Source organism: Liolophura sinensis, chromosome 6 (genome assembly GCF_032854445.1).
Source record: "Liolophura sinensis isolate JHLJ2023 chromosome 6, CUHK_Ljap_v2, whole genome shotgun sequence".
In the NCBI taxonomy this organism is placed as follows: Eukaryota; Metazoa; Mollusca; class Polyplacophora; order Chitonida; family Chitonidae; genus Liolophura; species Liolophura sinensis.
Window position 1 is genome coordinate 55,697,882 of NC_088300.1, and position 18,409 is coordinate 55,716,290.

Consider the following 18,409-nt stretch of genomic DNA (forward strand, 5'->3'; position numbering starts at 1 on the left):
ACTTGGCTTAAAGTTTAACAACCTTCCATATAGATTAAGAATGGGTGTTAAGTGGAGGCCAGTCTGTAAATGTATTGAATTAAAAAAAAATATATAGCTCAATTTGAAAGTCAGTTTGCCTTGGAAACCTTTGGAATCGGCCCCTGGTAAATGTACAGTGCCCATTTTCATTCATCGTGACACAATCCACCCCATTATAAATCAGCCGGAGAGTGAAATCACCAACACATTTAATTATTGGGTTGTAGTGAGTGAGTGATTGTTTGGGGTTTAACGTCGTGCTCAACAATATTTCAGTCATTTGACGACGAAGGAATCATTAGGGAGTATGTAATGTACCTCCGTGTTGCACGACGGATTTCCACGGCTCTTTTATCTAGTGCTGCTTCAATGAGACGACTTACCGAAGGCAAGTAAGCCGCCCCGCCCGAGCCATTATACTGATACGGGTCAACCAGTCGTTGCACTATCCCCTTCATGCTGAACGCCAAGCGAGGAAGGCACAACTTCCTCTTTCAAAGTCTTAGGTGTGACTCGGTCCAGGATTGATCCTGGATCTACCGCTTCCGAAGCGGACGCTCTACCAACTGTGCTATCCGGGCCGGTATTATTGGGTTATAGATGGATGCTGTCAACGCGTCGCTCATTAACCAATCCACAAATGAGAATTTCGCTTCAAATATCGCTGATGTTGCTTATTTATCTATTCTTATGTATCGCTAAGCTTAACATGCAAAAACGGATTAGCTAAGTGCATATTTGATGTAAATAAATAATAACAATGAAACAAAAACAAGGAAAGAAAAATTAACCTATATTTGGTTACAATCTGTGACACATGCATGGGCATTTCAAAAATGTCTACGTGGATCAGCAACAACAAACACAAGCATTTCCGCCCATTTCTGAGCTAAAATCACCACGCAACGCGGGAATGTCATGTTGCATATGGGATTGTATATCAGACGATCATGTTGCATATCTAGCAATATACCTTAATCAGATAGCGTAAAATTTATTGCTTTATTTCCATGCAGGTATAACACAATACACATATATCAAATTGAATGATAATGTTTTAGTAAGTGAAAATTGTTGCCTAGATCGGCTAATGTTGCATCATGAAGTCAGCGACTGACACCAAACAGCGCTATAAACTGTACTATAGTTAAATTCGGCATTTGAATCGTTAGACACCAACGTCAACTGTATATCCATAGTTTTAATGAATCATAAAAGACATCCCTTTTCTCACATTAGATATCTTTTCTTTGGTAGCATGTGAAGTCGTCACATATACCACTGTCTATATGTTTTAGGACTGAAATTCCCAATAATGTGCAGAGAAATCTGAAACAGTGCTAGTCGAAGAGCTTGTCTGTGCGTTAATCAAAGGACGATGTCATTCGGCAGTGAGGTCTACCAAACTGTAACTCTGACTGAGTTTGATAGGATGTGTAGGTAAATTGTTCCTTCTGTAGAACGTAACCAGTTCTTCAACGGTGTCAAACTGAGCACATTTGTCCAACGATTTCTTGTTGTCCTGAAATTTGTAATTTTTAGATTTTTAAAATAAAAAAAACCCCAGACCATATAATTATAAATTATTAAAACACAAGAGATATTTTAAAAATGTTCTCCTGCTGATATAAATTTATATTCCAGCATCGAACATGGACATATATGTAATAGGCATCTATAATTACAGCAGCATTTATTCGACTCTCTATTCTACACACAAGTATAATTCCGGTATTATTCCTTTACGAATAAATAATGTATTAAAGCTCTGTTACCTTATCTGAGATAACATTGTAAGAAAAAAAATTACCACATTAAATATCTGATATTCCTTCACTCCGTAGGCTGTGCTCACGGCAAGGACCTATAAATACAGTAACAGATGTAAATGGTAAAAATGGACCAATGAATTTTTTCCTGTATATATTGTACACAGTAACATGCACTACACACTGGGACACCACAGTAAATGAGTATCGGAATCTCCGGGACTTGAATAAAAAAAGATTCGGATGTAATTAAGCTATGATTCCACTACAAATGTTTTTTCCTTGACTGGTGCTTTTTACCTTGCACAGTCACCTACAGCATCCAGGTGAGTGACGGTAAAGGATATAATCCAGGCTGGGCGAATCCATGGCGAATGTCATATACAAACCAAAACAGCGGTCGAAACAGCGGAACCAATCAGAGCTGGTTATGAGCTAATAGTCTGATACAAAACCAGCAACGAACTAGGAGACCTATCTAGCTGTGTGGAAAGACATACACGATGATTAGAATCTTCCTGACTTTAAATTACTAATTTTAAGATAACAGTGCAACTGGCCTGCTCTACATCATATAAATTAGACGTAAAACCAGTGAAATAAGAATTTAAGGTTCAGCCTGGGTATTATTTATTGATTGTTTTCTCTTTTTTCTCTGTCTTTGCAAAAGAAAAAAAGAAAAGAAAAATAAAACAAACAAATAATACACCACCTTTCAAATTTACAATGCACAGTTCGATGAAATTATCGAAGGAGACAAAATTAAGTAGGCGAGTGATGCCGGACAAACCTCTTGGTTCTCACACCTGCGGGACGGTCTAACTAAATAGATGCCCGGTTTTTTGGCTTTCTCCAGGAGTCTGGAATGCAAAGAGAACACACAGTAAATTTTTTTGGGATGATTTCTCACTGACTTAAAAATATATATAGTGGGATTTGAAGAGTGGCACCAAGACGTTACATTAGTTCAGCATATGATCCCATAATTCTTACCGTCGCTATTCTGACGTCCATCGTGACAATCGGATCGTGCAACTGGACTAGGTAAAAGGTATACTGTGCACAAAGGTCATATTTGAGCTACAACAGATGATTAACGCCCTCGGCTAGGTATAATGACGAAAAGTCTACAGCAGCAGTTCACATTGTCCAGCAAATCTGAGAGAAAACCCAGACTGAGTTTTCTAAAGCGTGTCAGAGACAATAATTAGGAAGCGGAAACCAAATTCAGTATAACAAAGTCGTCATCGAAAGAATTTAGGCGATGTCTTCTGCAGTCTGATATACTTCATCTCCACAGAATATTAGTAAATTATAGCTTTTACCACGAACAGAAAATATTTTCACTGATTCCCAGGTTTAGTGTTAACTCAGTTAATCAAAAAATCTATACTTCAGCCATGCGCCCTGAGAGAATATATATAACACTTTTCATATAATTATCGACAAGGAAGAAATTAGTGAAAAGCGAAAAAGGAATTAAGAGACTGTCAAAAGGGAATCATTTTCATCAAGATTTGCAGCTCTTCAGATGGAACCATGAGACTGAACACCTGAGCTTCAGGATTAACTTGTTTAGTGTCAGAAATTACGGTGAAACGTAAATGTTAAGGACAGTTTTCCAGAAGTTATGAATGTAAATACTGAGGACACTTTTCAAGAAGTTATATATACAAATATTGAAGACAGCTTTCAAGAAAATATGAATGGAAACATTGAGGATAGTTTTCAAGAAGTTATGAACTCTGTTTCTGACAAAATTTATAATTTGTACATCAAAAAAAAATGGTTAGTGGTAGATTTCCCCCCAAAACCTCACCATCATATTACGACAATAAAGCTGTAGTGGAGTTAAGAGGTAATCATTCACTGATACATCATAAATAATTTTTAAAATATATTTATTTACTTGATTGCTGTAAAATAAATAAAAATGAAATGAAATCTGGCGATTTTAATTGCAGGCATATCGGAAAGCTGTCGTTCGATCTGACCATATACTAACCTTGCGGCAGCTTTTTTATCACTGCTGTCAAACATAAAGCTTCCAGATGAAGCCTGTAATAGAGAAATAACTCGAGATCAATGGGAATCCGACAGAAAATGTGTAAAAGTGTAAGTGTACGGGGTTCCTTTTACCTAACATATAAAGGTATAGCCCATCCAAAATTATGATAATGAACAACTGGCGTGTATAGAATGTGCTTTTATTTCACTGCAAATTTCCATGGCAAGTGAAAGACAATTAAAATGCAATGAAATGGTTTAGGCATCTGACAAATTTAGAGTGATATTTTACAATATTCTACAAGGGACATATTTTTATAGATATCAACAAGAAGATAAATTACCTCCTTTGTTTCTCTCACGCCACGGGGATTATAACTGATCGGAGATCTGGCAGTGGGCCCATTCGTCTCCTTGTGGTGTTTTCCTTTGGGATTAGCTTTTTGGCAACGAGGATGACTTGGTTTGGGAATCTCTGATGTAATACAAAGGCAACAACAACATGAATGGGATGGGCAAACGGATATTTCTGCATACGATACTTTTATATGACGGTTTAATTTAGTCTTTAAGAGAAAGACGGACTAAAGTTTTATACGGGACTAACGTGAGTCGTTAGAAACAGAACAGCCCCAAGTATTCTGATAGTAAACTGTTATCTACAGCAACATGTTGGTAAGATTAAAAAGATTGCCCTAGATCAAGATCCAATAACAACCAATCAGCAATTCACCATCCGCCATCAGCCCATGTACAGGCCATTGTGTAATTCAGTATTCGGAGTTTTGATATTAGTAAAGCTGTAGATCGTTTGTGTTCTAGAAAAGTACGCGATCACCTTTTGTAGCATTGCCATTTACAGCAAAAGACAACTCTACAAATCTTGGCGTCCTTCATCAAATCAGCTTTAAATGCCTTTACATGCTTATGAAATGCTCTATGTTTTCATTTGTGTTCAAATCTATAAATCTATGTGTTATATAACCCATATTTAAAACCAAAGAGTTTCATACAAGGTGCATTGTACGCACTCTTCATCATCGAGAACCTTTGTTTGTTGGGGTTTGGGGTGGGTGGGGTGGGGGGAGGGGTGGGGTAGTGTATATACGAGTTTCCATCTAATGACGTAATACTAACGTTTACATATACCACAAACAGCTTACTACGGCACTGACTAATGTATCGCGGCGTTCCATTCTAAATTCGTACTAAGTATACTTTCTTGGTTCTTTGGTGGTTTGTGTTGAACGTCGTTTACGGAATTGGCCTTGCGATAATTGATGTGTTTCCACGCATGGATTCCAACTTGTTCCGATCTGCTGGAGACACATATATAAGACCAACAGAACAACTGCACTAAAAAAATATCCCACAAGCGTTAAACGATTAACAAAAGTTCAACAATGACAAAATGTTTTTACCTGGTAAAGGTAAACTCCTGGCTCCTACAGATTTGTCACGGCTGTTGTCATCAATTTCAAAGTAATCTTCATCCATGTCGTCCGTATCATAACCATTGGAGTCGGACAGAGATGCAGGACCTCGCTGAACTACATATGTAAGGTGACAGTTAATCTACGTCAATACACATAAGGTTGCAAAGCATACGGCGAGCAAACAATGAGTATGCCAAGACTTGAATTGACCGTGATTAGTTTTGATAATAATACAACACCTGTTACTCACTATAAAATTAGTAATTTGCCAGCAAATGTAAACAGATGGCTAAAAATCGAAATCCTTATATACGTGTTCGTCTGCGATAGGACGAACAGATCTTTGCTTTCTAACTCTATTCCAAAACTGCCTATAAAAGTCCATTACACTTGTGTTACGAACACCGTCTATAAACATTATGTTATATATATATATATTTTTTTTATTTTTCAGTGTCTGGCCTATATTTTCCCCTCTGTGTACGCCTGCATTGTAATTCAGTCGAGCGTTCTAGAGGCTTCGGTGTTAATGAGTTTAGTGTCAATGTAAACAGAGTGTACATTCTAGAAATATGTATTGGTGTTGTAAACATATTTGAGAGGTTCAATTATTGTATTTGTCTTATGTGCTTTCGTTTCTTATGATGTCTTCTCAAGTATACAGGTACCAATGAGTCCGACACCATTCACTCGCTCTGGTCCTGTTTGATTTTTAACGTGTCGAGCGAAGCTTGGTAAATGAATAAACCAACCAGGATTCTCTCCCCTGAACTTGGAGACGCCGCTTACAGTTGACACAAGCACCAAACGGCTGAGTGTCATATAGGAGTCCCAGTTAAACACATGGCAAAGAAAGTCTTATGAGACTCTTGTCTCAAATTATGGTACCAAATTTCAGTTGATATATTCTGGTATATAGTCTCTGTTGTCCTCTTTTGATATCTCAGATAATTTCTACTTGCACGAGACTGGAGCTAGATTCTCAGGTTTCGTGAGACTGGAGAGTCTCAGGATATTGGGACTGGGAAAGATTCCCAGATTTTTGACACTGTATTGCCGGCGTACTGGGATTGGTTCCCACCAAGTCTCAACTGTCTCTGAATTCTTAAACTGGATCATAAATCACGATTCCAGACACCGGGACTGTTTCCCAATTCACCGTACAAGAATTTTCCCAATCGTTATAAAATATCTACTTACTTAGGATCTTTACCAGCAGATTGCTGATTACTCCTGGCAGATTCCAAGGCCATCTACAGACGCTGAAAAATCAGCCTATTTATAGATTTCCACATGGTGTGGGCGGAGCAGGGAACCAAAATAGGAGACTTTGGTTGGTCAGAAGGGCAATTTTGCTTTGAAGCCAAAATCTAAATGCCAACGCCTGAAACGTCCATATTTCTATCCATATTACTCAAAAGTATAACCAATTTTCACACAAGGGCATCCAATGATAAATTCCTTTTCACACTGTGGTGGGAAAATCCTGGTCCTAAATATTGGTCTCAAATTCATCAACACGAATGCTTTACCGATAACTTACGTCCAGTCATCGGCATCTCAGTTTGCCCCTGGGACATGATTGGAGCTTCTAGGAATATGTAATCTCCAGACTCAAATCTGTCAGTACTGCAACACCAAGAACAATATATTTATTTATTTATTTGATTGGTGTTTTACGCCGTACTCAAGAATATTTCACTTATACGACGGCGGCCAGCATTATGGTGGGAAGAAACCGGGCAGAGCCCGGGGAAAACCCACGACCACCCGCAGGTTGCTGTCAGACCTTCCGACTTACGGCCGGAGAAAGAACAATATATATATATATATATATATATATATATATATATATATATATATATATTGTATTGTGTTATATTGTATTGTGTTGTATAAACACGATTCAAATGTTTTGTATTTCTCAATTTCAGCCATTATATGTACCTGATCTCGAATGTCTCTCCGTGGTGAGTGTATATATACAGGGTGGAGTAAAAGTCTGGACCCATAGGCAATTTGCTATATAACAATTTACAGTAGTTATATATATATATATATATATATATATATATATATATATATATATATATAGATAGAAAACAAAGGAGACCTCAAATTTCTACATCGTTGTATTTAAATACCAACCAACGTTATACACTGCACAAATGGTTTCACTAGCACCATCGGCTTTTAGCTGCCACAAAGGCTACACGAGCAGTGAGAGCGGTGGAATCCACACGGTCAATGTCGTAGGCGGGCGTCACCACGATATAGTTGAAATAGCGTTAAGCCATAATCATTCATTCATTCCAAGGCCGGTATAATGGACCCGCACGCTGTGTGGTCTAAAGCGACTGAAACACAAGCGTCACAAGCCTCTCGGCCACCACTTGCTCCCTGACTTTTCTCTGTTATCTATAGTGCCAAATACATGTGACTAGATAATCGAACTTGGTTTTACCTGCTTATTGGCATTTTGTGAGCCTTCATGATCTCCCGTTTGAACCTCCACATCCACTTCTGGAACACAACAACAACATTCCTTTGCGCCAACCCAAATATGTATCTAGGTGATTAGATCTGCATACGCAGATACATTATACACGCTATACATTTCTGTATATAATTGATTTTCTCTACGCCATATTGAACAATATTTATTTATTTGATTGTTACCTATCACGATGTTTTGGGTGTAGGAGTCTGGGAGGGCTGATGGGGACAACACAACGTGCACCTGACAAATGTTAAATACAGATACTGAGCGCTCTGACCCAGAAAATGTTTTCAGTCTAACGCAGTGGGCCAGCTATAGAATCATTTGAGAATATATAATTTCCCATCGTATTCAGTTACAAACCTCCATGTCTTTCTGGCAAGTGCAGGCGAAGTAGTGTATCTTACTGGATTCATGAGGTTCTAGCTTAAAACACCAGGGTACCATAGACACCTCTGGATCATTCATAGCCCGCACGACCCTATGTATGTCACCATAAGAAAGAAAAACAAAATCAAAAGAAAATGAAAGTGCGAAAAACTTCTGCTATAATCGAGACTAAACTTCAACAATCATTCTCAACTTTCCGTCAAAATCTAAAGAAAGAAAAAAATTAAATATTTGTGTAGCTTGTGATGGAGTCATATATATTTATCATAAAAAAATGAGAAATCTTAGCACGCTGTAATTTACAACAATCCCTCCGGATTGAGCTTGGATATGCAAATTCTTAGCTGAACCACTGTGCATAAATAGGTTATTAGCTCAATAAATGCGCAAAGAAGAAAGAAAGACAGAAAGGGTAAATGTTACAACCAACAACGTGACACCATATAAAAATATCAAAGACTTACGCAAAATACCCAACCAGACATGAGGAATGTAACGGCGTTGATGAGGTCTCATCTTTAAACATGTACAAATATCCGTCTGCCAACACTATGAATCTCTGTCTCCCTATATACATAAAAATACAAGATTTTATTTGAATATTTACTTTTTTGGTTGGTGTTTTACGCCGTACTCAAGAATATTTCACTTTCTGAGCAGGCTACAGCTGCAGCCAACATTGTAGTGTTCCGAAGAGTTTCTAACTCTGTGACAATAACCTCAAAGATGCAAGCTTTAAAATATATAACTACAGAATAATTTCTCTAACATAGAAACTGGTACAAAAAATGACAAAACTTAAACTGCATGGACGTCGCCCAAGGTCCACCAAACTGAATGGCAATGTTTTTATTTTTTTGTTTCATAAGACAATTATGGAAACCGGAAGTAATTAGAACTTACATTTTATTTTCAGCAGTTTAAGGACGACAGGGGACAAGATTCTCTCCACTTTACCCAATCTTCTCAGCCATCCGGAAACAGACTCCGGATATTCCACAATTTCGCGTGCAGCTGTTGAAACAAAAACACTTTAAAGAGGCCATAGACGACCTACAAGAGTTTTTTGGAAAAAATCGATCAGCGCAAATCCAATCGAAGTTTTGCTATGATTTTAGAACCACACAAATAATTACATCTTTCACAAAATATCAGTCTGGTCTGTGCACGTTTTGCCTTTCAAAATCTGTAATAAAGTTCCTAAAATTTACAATCACTCATGTTGGAAATTATTGATGAAAAGATCACACTCTACATTTTCCACCAGCTTTCAGTCCTGTAGGTTCTATGCCAAGAACTAAAAGTCATTCAGAAGAAACTAATATTGTCTTAAATGACCTTTCCACCACATAATTTTGTCTTCAGATGGTGATTCTTGCTATTTAGACCATGTTCAACATTTTACATCAGGTTCTGATGTTTTGGCTTTTATGTCAAATAAATGCCTAAATAGCATGATTAGAGTTTGTATTAAGTGGTCTATGAACCAAAAAAAAAAAAATCGCAAGTTAAGACGCTTACCACTCGGGCACCAATGTCTCGACGACCTACAATAATCTGTGAGGTATGCTTTGAAACTCAATTTGTTTATATCGTCTCTCAGAAAACGTGCGTATGGTCGTGGGTTTTGTTCCGGACTGCCCGGTTCCCCCCACCATAATGCTGACCACTGTCGTATAAGTGAAATACTCTTGAGGACGGCATAAATCACCAACCTAATAAAATAAATAAATCACTGACCTGGGTTTTAAACTCGATTTCAACCTTATACCTGCTTTATTACAACATTACACCTGCTTACACCTGCTTTATTACAACATTACACCTGTTTTATTACAACATTACCCCTGCTTTATTACAACGTTATATCTGCTTTATTACTATGATGACCGCGTGCAGTTTAGAAGGCTTGTGCCATTTTGATATTTTTAGTGGAACTTGACTCTTCACCCAGTCACTGTGTTTACTGGTACCAACCAGTGCAACCAACCAGTGCACAATCATGATCTATCCTCACAGCTCATGGCTAAACGGAGTGAACACTAAGCATTCCGTCATCTCGATCATTGATCAATATTATGTGGCTTTTTTTCTTGATTCTTGAGAAGCGAAGCCAACAATATGCAGCTCGTCATCTTTATTATCCAAACGTTCTGATTTTCATGTATAAAATGAACGTATACACGATCACCTTTAGCAGTGTCCACCATTACTGACACTGTACTCTAGAGACCATCACTCTCCCTGGTGATATATGACTTACCAGTTAAGCGTGGTTGGCGTGGAGGCAAGGTCGCCATGGTTTCGCTCATGAACTGGACAGCCACTTCATCACATTACTTGCCGTAGCGCATCACACTGCTGTAGGTCAGACAAGAGCAAATCATTAACTCGGGAAGTCATGTTTTTACAAAGTCTCGGGTAAAAATGCTGTCTTACAACAACATAATTTGGACAATTTTGTTAAATTAAATCTTCATTAACTAAAAGTAAAACCCATAGGTTAAAAAGGGGCCTGGTTATTTTGCAGTGCAGTTGTAGGATTATAAGGTATTAGCCACGCGAATTTGTGTCAGCTGATCTAACAATGCACTGACGTACCGAGTAGTGCTGAGCCATGCTGATTAGTGGTATTAAACGCTATGTCCAACGGATCTGGGGCTATCACGTACAAAACCTTCCGTTTTAAATGATGTCATTGTTAGACTTCTTAGACCTATATTCATGGGGTGAAGGTGAACGTGCTGTAAGGTAGTGGATGAAATGAATTTCCTTCTGACTCCGGCGAGAGGAAACGCGTAATACCGAACCTGATTTCGGTAAATCGGAGCAGTGATTTGTGCTCGGCAATGTTTGTCTCTCGAAAAAAGAGAATTGAGTCGGCTCGAGCCTAACGACTTTCTGTTAATCATGGCATGGCCGAATCACTGGAAATGTAACCATTTTGTACCATGCAGCTCAAGAGTTCGAACAGACAACACTGCAACAAATGTAAAAAATTTAGTGTAAGAAAAAAACAACAACATAATTTGATCTGTCTTTTATGAGCTAAGTATTGTGATTCACAATAACGATGCTCTAGGTGGGTTTACATACCCAGATAGAAGAAAATCTTACGGAGATGTTAAAACACGCCGCTGCAGAACACTCTAAAACTCGAACTACTGCGGTAAATCAGTGACAATTTTCACCACCGTATAAATGCCCTTATGAGACTGTCAGCTTCGTTTCCAGACGCCCACAGTTTCGATCTTCTTGGTGTATATCACATTTCGTGTTTACCCCGTCAATCACGTTTCATCATTCCAGTTGTGTAGTGCGTCTAAAAAGATCTACATTTTACTTTCTATTCATCTATGAGGTCAAGCACTAATCCACCAAACAACCATACATTGCATGTTTGCATTTCACCAATGTACCCGGTCTGACCCAGTCTGATTCGAGACTGTGGATCTCCATATAGATCAGAACAGCAGATGACAGACACCGAAGGAATTCTTACAGAGGACAGGTATGAAGAATCCATCAACCGTAACGGTGTACAGTTTCATGTATGTTAACTCTCATATACTCTAAGGAGTGAGTGAGTGCTTGGGGTTCAACGTCGTACTCAGCAATTTTTCAGTCATATGACGACGAAGGAATCATTAGGGTGCATGTACGTGTAATGTGCCTCCTTGTTGCAGGACGGTTTTTCCACCGCTCTTTTATTTAGTGCTGCTTCACTGAGACGACTTACCGAAGGCAAGTAAGCCTTGCCCCGCCCGAGCCATTATACTGATACGGGTCAACCAGTCGTTGCGCTATCCCCTTCATGCTGAACGCCAAGCGAGGAAGTCACAACTTCCTCTTTTAAAGTCTTAGGTGTGACTCGATCAAGGACTGATCCTGGATCTACCAGTCCCGAAGCGGACGCTCTACCAACTGTGACATCAGGGCCGGTTATACTCTAAGGAACCTAGATATGTGACACAATGTGCGCTAGGACAGATTTCTGCAACCATCTACCCAGAACTTCTACACAACTAAGCGGGACACGAATCGGCCTCAAAACCTTGTCCCGGTGATCCAGTGGCACTGTAACTCGCTGAAAATAAACGCACAGTGTAAGCTTCCGGCCATTGACCAATTCCTCGATGACGAACAACAAACCAGACAATTGCATTTTTATTTGTATACCTCGAATAAATGTGAAAAGAGCTTCACGTGAATCTGCTAATGAAATGAAAATGTATGGCATAAGGCAAGCATTTCATGGCGAAGCCATGCAATACTTCCATGGGGACCCATTCGGTGGCCTAATGGTAAGAGCGTCCGCCTCAAAGTCGGGAGACGTGGGCGTGGGGTCAAACTTGGGTCGGGTCGTACCAAATACTCGACCTGCCACAAGAAAACAGTTTATCTACACACATCAATTACTTATATGTCATATGGCTGAAAAATTGTACGAAGTTAAACCCCAAGCATACATACATATATATACTTTCCCATACGCTCATACAACGCGCCCGTCACTGGTCCGCTGAGCAGACCTACACGTTACACAGGTTTACCTACATCGACAGCACAAACCGATAATTCACAGCGATTGTTGTCCAGCTGTCTCAAAGCATTAACCATTTGCTACTTCCTGGATTGCCCAGTATAGTATACGACCTAGGGCATACAATTCTTACTAAATGCAGTAGTTAAAGATCAGCAATGTAATGTTACTACGTACAGCCTTGTGCAACATTATATCGTTTACTTGTCAGTGACGGCATTATACACGTACGAAATGATAAGCACAAAGGTCTCCACTGCCAGCTAACTTCATACAATAACTAATCCTGGCGTATTTTACGTGTCAGACCATTTTAGAAAAACCCAGCGCTTTTCTCTGCTTGTCAGTTTACATTTGTAATAAGGAGTGGATTGGGGGTGGGGGTGGGGAGTGTGGGCTTCAGATAAATAACACTACATTAAATCATTAAATAACGCCTATATTTTTCTCAGATGTTTTCAGCTGACCTAAATTCTTATTTGTATCAAAGTTCATGTAGACCTAAACACAGGGCATTGGTCACAAGCTCTATACAACTGGTATCACCTTTATGTAATAAAAACCAATCGGAATCCAACCGTACACAAATGGCAAATAAGCCCGCATACCAAAGGCCCTAACGTGACAAAGAGGGGCATCGGCCTCCAAGAGGCACGATAAGAGAGTGCAAATTTCATAATTTCCGGTACAATTCTGTAAATTTTAGAATCAGAAGTAAAAAACTTCACGGATGTGCCTATGAAAGTTGGTTGTTCATGAAAGAGATGGTTGCTTTGTTTATTTAGATATTTACTGAGTAGTCTTTTACAGTGTATATACTCAAGAATATTTCACTTTATACAACGGTGGTCTGCATAAAGCCGGGTGTGGCACTGCTATCACGTGATTGTAGGTGGGTGGGGGGGGGCGCTGCCTCCATGTTGTTGATACAGAATACAAGTCCTGTCCCCCTCTGCTACTTTACGACGTTGTTCTATCCATCAAACCACCATACCGGGCAGAGCCCCGCAACCGGAGCGCAATCGCCGTGCTTCCTCGGTGATCAAGGGCCACTGTACAACAATGTAGCACTACGGACCTTTCGGACAGTATGTTTTCATTACATCATCGGAATGTTTTCTTCTACGACAAATGCCCCAATCTGACACAAACCTAATCTTATAATATCAGCCAGACCTAGCCAAACACTGGCCACAAAACCGAGCGACATTCACGTTCGTACATGGGTTAATGCGAAATGGTCTTTGCCAAACAAGTCATTCGCTGCATTTATCTTGAAACCCGAACATTTTTTCTCTGAAACAGAGTATGCCTATATATAGGCCTATCTACTTACAGGATATGAATGAATATGACTCAAACAGTGATGTGAACAGAAACACCCATGCGCACATGCACGTTCAGGATATGCATACTGAATCTGACTCCAACAATCATTGTCAGTTCTTACACAAGTACATGTATACATTATTAACTACTTCCGAGTTCTTCGGAAGGATCAATGTGAATTAACTCAGCAGGATATAGGAATTCCTATATATGCTATATTCTATGTTATATGCTCAAAGACAGGTCGCAATTTATGAAAATAAAGAATATTATTAGGCATATCATCCAAACTGCGATGTGGAAATAGTGTCGGCCGCACATACTGTTGGTTGTGAGCCGACTTATTCCTAGGCTTATACATTTGCTGACTTATCCAAACGGCTCACCAACATTGTCACCCTTACAGTGCACAAAACATTCTCCTTGGGGAACGCGTGACAAAGTGTTGGGTTGGTATCTCATGTAATTCCGTTCTCTGCGATTCTGTTAACGTGACGAACATGCGGAATGGTATTATACTGAGTGTCAAGCCCAGCTACATCCAGACTACGACATTGTTTACCCTCGTAACAGAGAAATACTGACTGTGTTACCGCTAGAGATGCTGGAAAAACAAAAAACAAAAAAACATCAGCATAGAACACTGTTCCATGCAACTGACAACAGTTTGTATTCACCATCATGTAACACTTTCAATTCCCTTCAGCTATCTTGTATAACGTTAACCTATAAACCCTGTCAGCTTACCTTGACTGTGCTGCAGGTATAGGGAAAAACGACGTCAGTAATAGATTCCACCGCTGCTATAGTAGTCCGATGTTTAGAAAGAATTCGAGTCTTGACAGATCCAAGTTTACTTGTGTTTGGTGCGAGTCACAGATTATTTAGCAAGCACGGAAGTGTGTTACTGGCTCATCGGCAATGTACAGAAGTGAGGACATTACTGCGTACACACGACTTGACCTAAATTTGTGCTCATGCGTGTAGGTAATGCGATACCAAAAAAAAAAAAGCTGAATGATACAATTGAATACAATATGTTGTCCATTGATGCGTAAAACTAGAGTGTTTTGGGTCAAACCGACGATCGAGGTGCACAGTAACTGAATCAATAAGCAGTTAGGTACACGAATAATCAATAAATTCTTGTGGTAGTTTTATAGAACAGGACAAAAACGGACGTAATTATGTCAAAAATGGAAGACTAAATAAATAAATAAATATGATCCGTTCTTAAAAAGTTTTGCCGTACGTCGGAAGGTCTACCAGCAATCTGCGGGTGATTGTGGGTTTCTCCCTACCATAATGCTTGCTACTGTAGTATAGGTGCAATTTTCTTGAGTATGGTGTAAAACACAAATCAAATAAATATATAAATAAATAAAACTGTCATAGTTCGAAACATCTAAAATGAATACAAGCCAAGAACCAAGTTCCAATTTAGGCGTTATGAAAAACCAGAAACCGGTTTCGTAAAGGACTGACAAAATCGTGAGTGGTAATCTATGGTCCCAACCAATGGCAGCAGGGGAATATAAAAATAGAAATATAGGTACATGTATATGTGGCTGCTAGGTATCTTAACATCTCCCTTCAAATGGGTCTTCCAAACTCTGGAAGTACCTGTCGACACTTTAAATGCATGGTTCAACTTTTACCTGTCATTTTAAAGAGGCTGTGCTACAGATTTTTTAAGGAATCCATATTCGCATCAAATCAAATTTTATGCAATTATTTAGCACAACTCCAACAATTGCCTTACTGCAGTTATCACTCATTTCTGATGGAAAAGTTATCACTTTTTGAATTTTAGGAACTTTAATACCGATTTTAAATAGTAACGTGCACAGACTATGCAGATATTACGGGAAAAGTAATTAGGCCTATTTGGGCTTCTAAAATAGCAAAATTTCGATCGCATTTGTGTTGTTCGATTTTTTTTTTTTGGGCCAAAACTGTCCTGTATAGCCACTTTAAGGTCGTACGTAACTGGGTCTCCAGGCGTCAAAAAGTTTGGCAGTAAACACAAATGGTAAGAGATTCTGTCAGAAATCTCCAATGTTTAAGTGAAACTTAAGGATTCTGAAGAGTTAAATGCAGCGTGATACCTGGGAGAAATTAATTTCTTTGCGTTCCAGACACTGGTACGCTTGCCACTTTCGTGTTCATGGTGTACGTTACAAAGCCCTCAACCTTGTAGTCAAAATGTGATGAAAGTGTGCAAAACCGTGACATTCTTTACGATTCCAGAGGTCTCGGAAGTACATGTTGGCCCTGCTTTCTGCAGTTTGAGTGAGCAAGTATGTTTTATACATGTTAGTGGCATTCTGAAAGGCTTTCTTCAGCACTTAATGATGTTTATTTTACGCACTGCAATCAGCAATACGGTCAGCGGACTATCTCTAACATTACACTGTTCCATCATGAGAATATCTGATTGGTGTTTCACGCCGTACTCAAAAATATTTCACTTATACGACGACAGGCAGCATTACACGAGGAGTAAGCAGCCAATTCTGGGACTCCACCGACCTACGTACATGAAGCGATAACCATCAATGAAATAATGAAATAATAAACTCTATCTTTTCAGTTAGGTGAAAAGTTCTACCCTTCACAATGATTTTGTCCGTTATCTATCATTATACTTTTTGTTGTTGCTTGTGACTTTGACATGATTTCGACCATACGTTGATGTAACTTCAGCGACAGTTGGAACACGGGCACGACCTTCAGTCAAATGACATCCAGATACCCGCTCCTTCTTGAAATTAGTAAACAGTACCGTATACAGTGATTGGCGTGAAATGCCTGTGGACTAAAACTTGGACACATTCCCACTGAATGACTGAGTGAGCATTGATGAAGAAAACATAACACAACAGGAAGTTTGAACTATTTGATCAGTAAGTAAACCAGATCAAACAATGCCATTTTAAGTTTTATATTTACAACAATACTTCAAATTTTCACAGCACTATATAATGGTATAAGACATGTACCAGTGTGGTAGTCCAGGTATCACAAGTTCAAACATTCAACACATCAGGTTAAACACAATGATCTACTATTACCGTCATCACACAACTACATGGCAGGAAGAGTATTCTGAACCTCGACAAAATCAACAAGGAGATGGCAAAAGTGTTCCACAGGAAATCAATATTGCCTGCTCACATGGTGTTTCAACTTTGAATGGAGTAAATGGATTCATTTATTTATCGGACTGGTGTTTTACGCCATACTCAAGGATATTCCACATTTACGACGATAGCCATCATTATGGTGGAAGAAAACCGGGTAGAGCCCTGGAAAACCTACGATCATTTGTAGGTCGCGGCATTCCCACGTACAACCCGATGAGAAAATGGAACCAATGAATGAATGTTTGTAATGCTGAATGTAGAGTTCAATGTAATAATATACAATACACTGTTTGCGAGTTGCGGAAACAGAGTGACGTACCAATAAAATATATCTCCACTTTACGGCAGGCTAGTTCTATTTACCTATCTTTTAATGCAAACTTGAAAATAAACAGGAGGACATGTGCACTGTCCTTCACCAAATTATATTTTGACAGGAGCCAACTGTTTGGTAAATATAAACACATACAACGTAACACTATAACCTAGGACTTATCATTATGTTCTGAACTAACATAATAACATTTTTCCAGTCTTGCAACATGGCAGCACTTGTTTTCAGATAAAACACCCAAGTGAATATCACTACTTTTACAATATTTGCAACCAACACTCATTCAAGAGCATAATTTAGAAGATTGATCCAATATGGCTCAATTAATTTTTTTTTTCACATACCACCCGATGTTAAATTCGGCAGACCATGCCGTAAAGTGATGACGTCACGTCAGAAAACAATGTCACGCTGTTGTCAAAATGTCTTATCTAGAAACCTGCATAATAAAATCAGTGTGAGAACGTCTGTGATTAACAACAATTTATCCTTTAGGTTTGCAGATTATGTGAGAAGGTAATCACCAAATTCATCAGGATTTTTTCTGAAGTGAATTTACTGCTATTTGTCACTGGATTGTGACAAATATCTTCAAGGAACTGATTTCCACCGGTGTGATTATGTGCATCAGAATATATATTTTATTACACACATAAACGCAGTTGACAATTTTCCAACTACATGTGCATCTTATATGGAGTGTTAAGATGGACCTGTTAAGTTTTACTAATCGCGTTAATAAATTGTGTCAGCCTAAACCTCAGCAAATAGCTGATTTATCCCAAAAACATAGCTGCTTACTTTATGGACATAATGTGGACATATTTGGACAGTGATTCAATGTGAATCACCGTTGGAGATTAATAATAACGGGCTATGAGCGAGCTAGATTGTCTACAGGGCAGTGTGATGGGAAAGCTAGGGGAGAGTGTTA

General features: G+C 38.9%; 1 protein-coding gene across 1 annotated transcript; it reads right to left on the reverse strand.

Annotated features, from left to right (window-relative positions):
- Window positions 1–800: 800 nt before the first annotated feature.
- Window positions 801–16,746, reverse strand: LOC135467033 (uncharacterized). Its single transcript, XM_064744790.1, has 13 exons — window positions 14,743–16,746; window positions 10,387–10,484; window positions 9,027–9,137; window positions 8,588–8,690; window positions 8,097–8,214; window positions 7,698–7,756; window positions 6,777–6,862; window positions 5,219–5,347; window positions 4,142–4,272; window positions 3,796–3,848; window positions 2,581–2,650; window positions 1,832–1,885; window positions 801–1,543 (listed from the first exon to the last, which is right to left on the reverse strand). The coding sequence occupies exons 2-13, from the start codon at window positions 10,433–10,435 to the stop codon at window positions 1,403–1,405; spliced, it is 1,104 nt and encodes a 367-aa protein (XP_064600860.1). The 5' UTR covers window positions 10,436–10,484; window positions 14,743–16,746; the 3' UTR covers window positions 801–1,402.
- Between the last annotated feature and the right edge of the window lie 1,663 nt (window positions 16,747–18,409).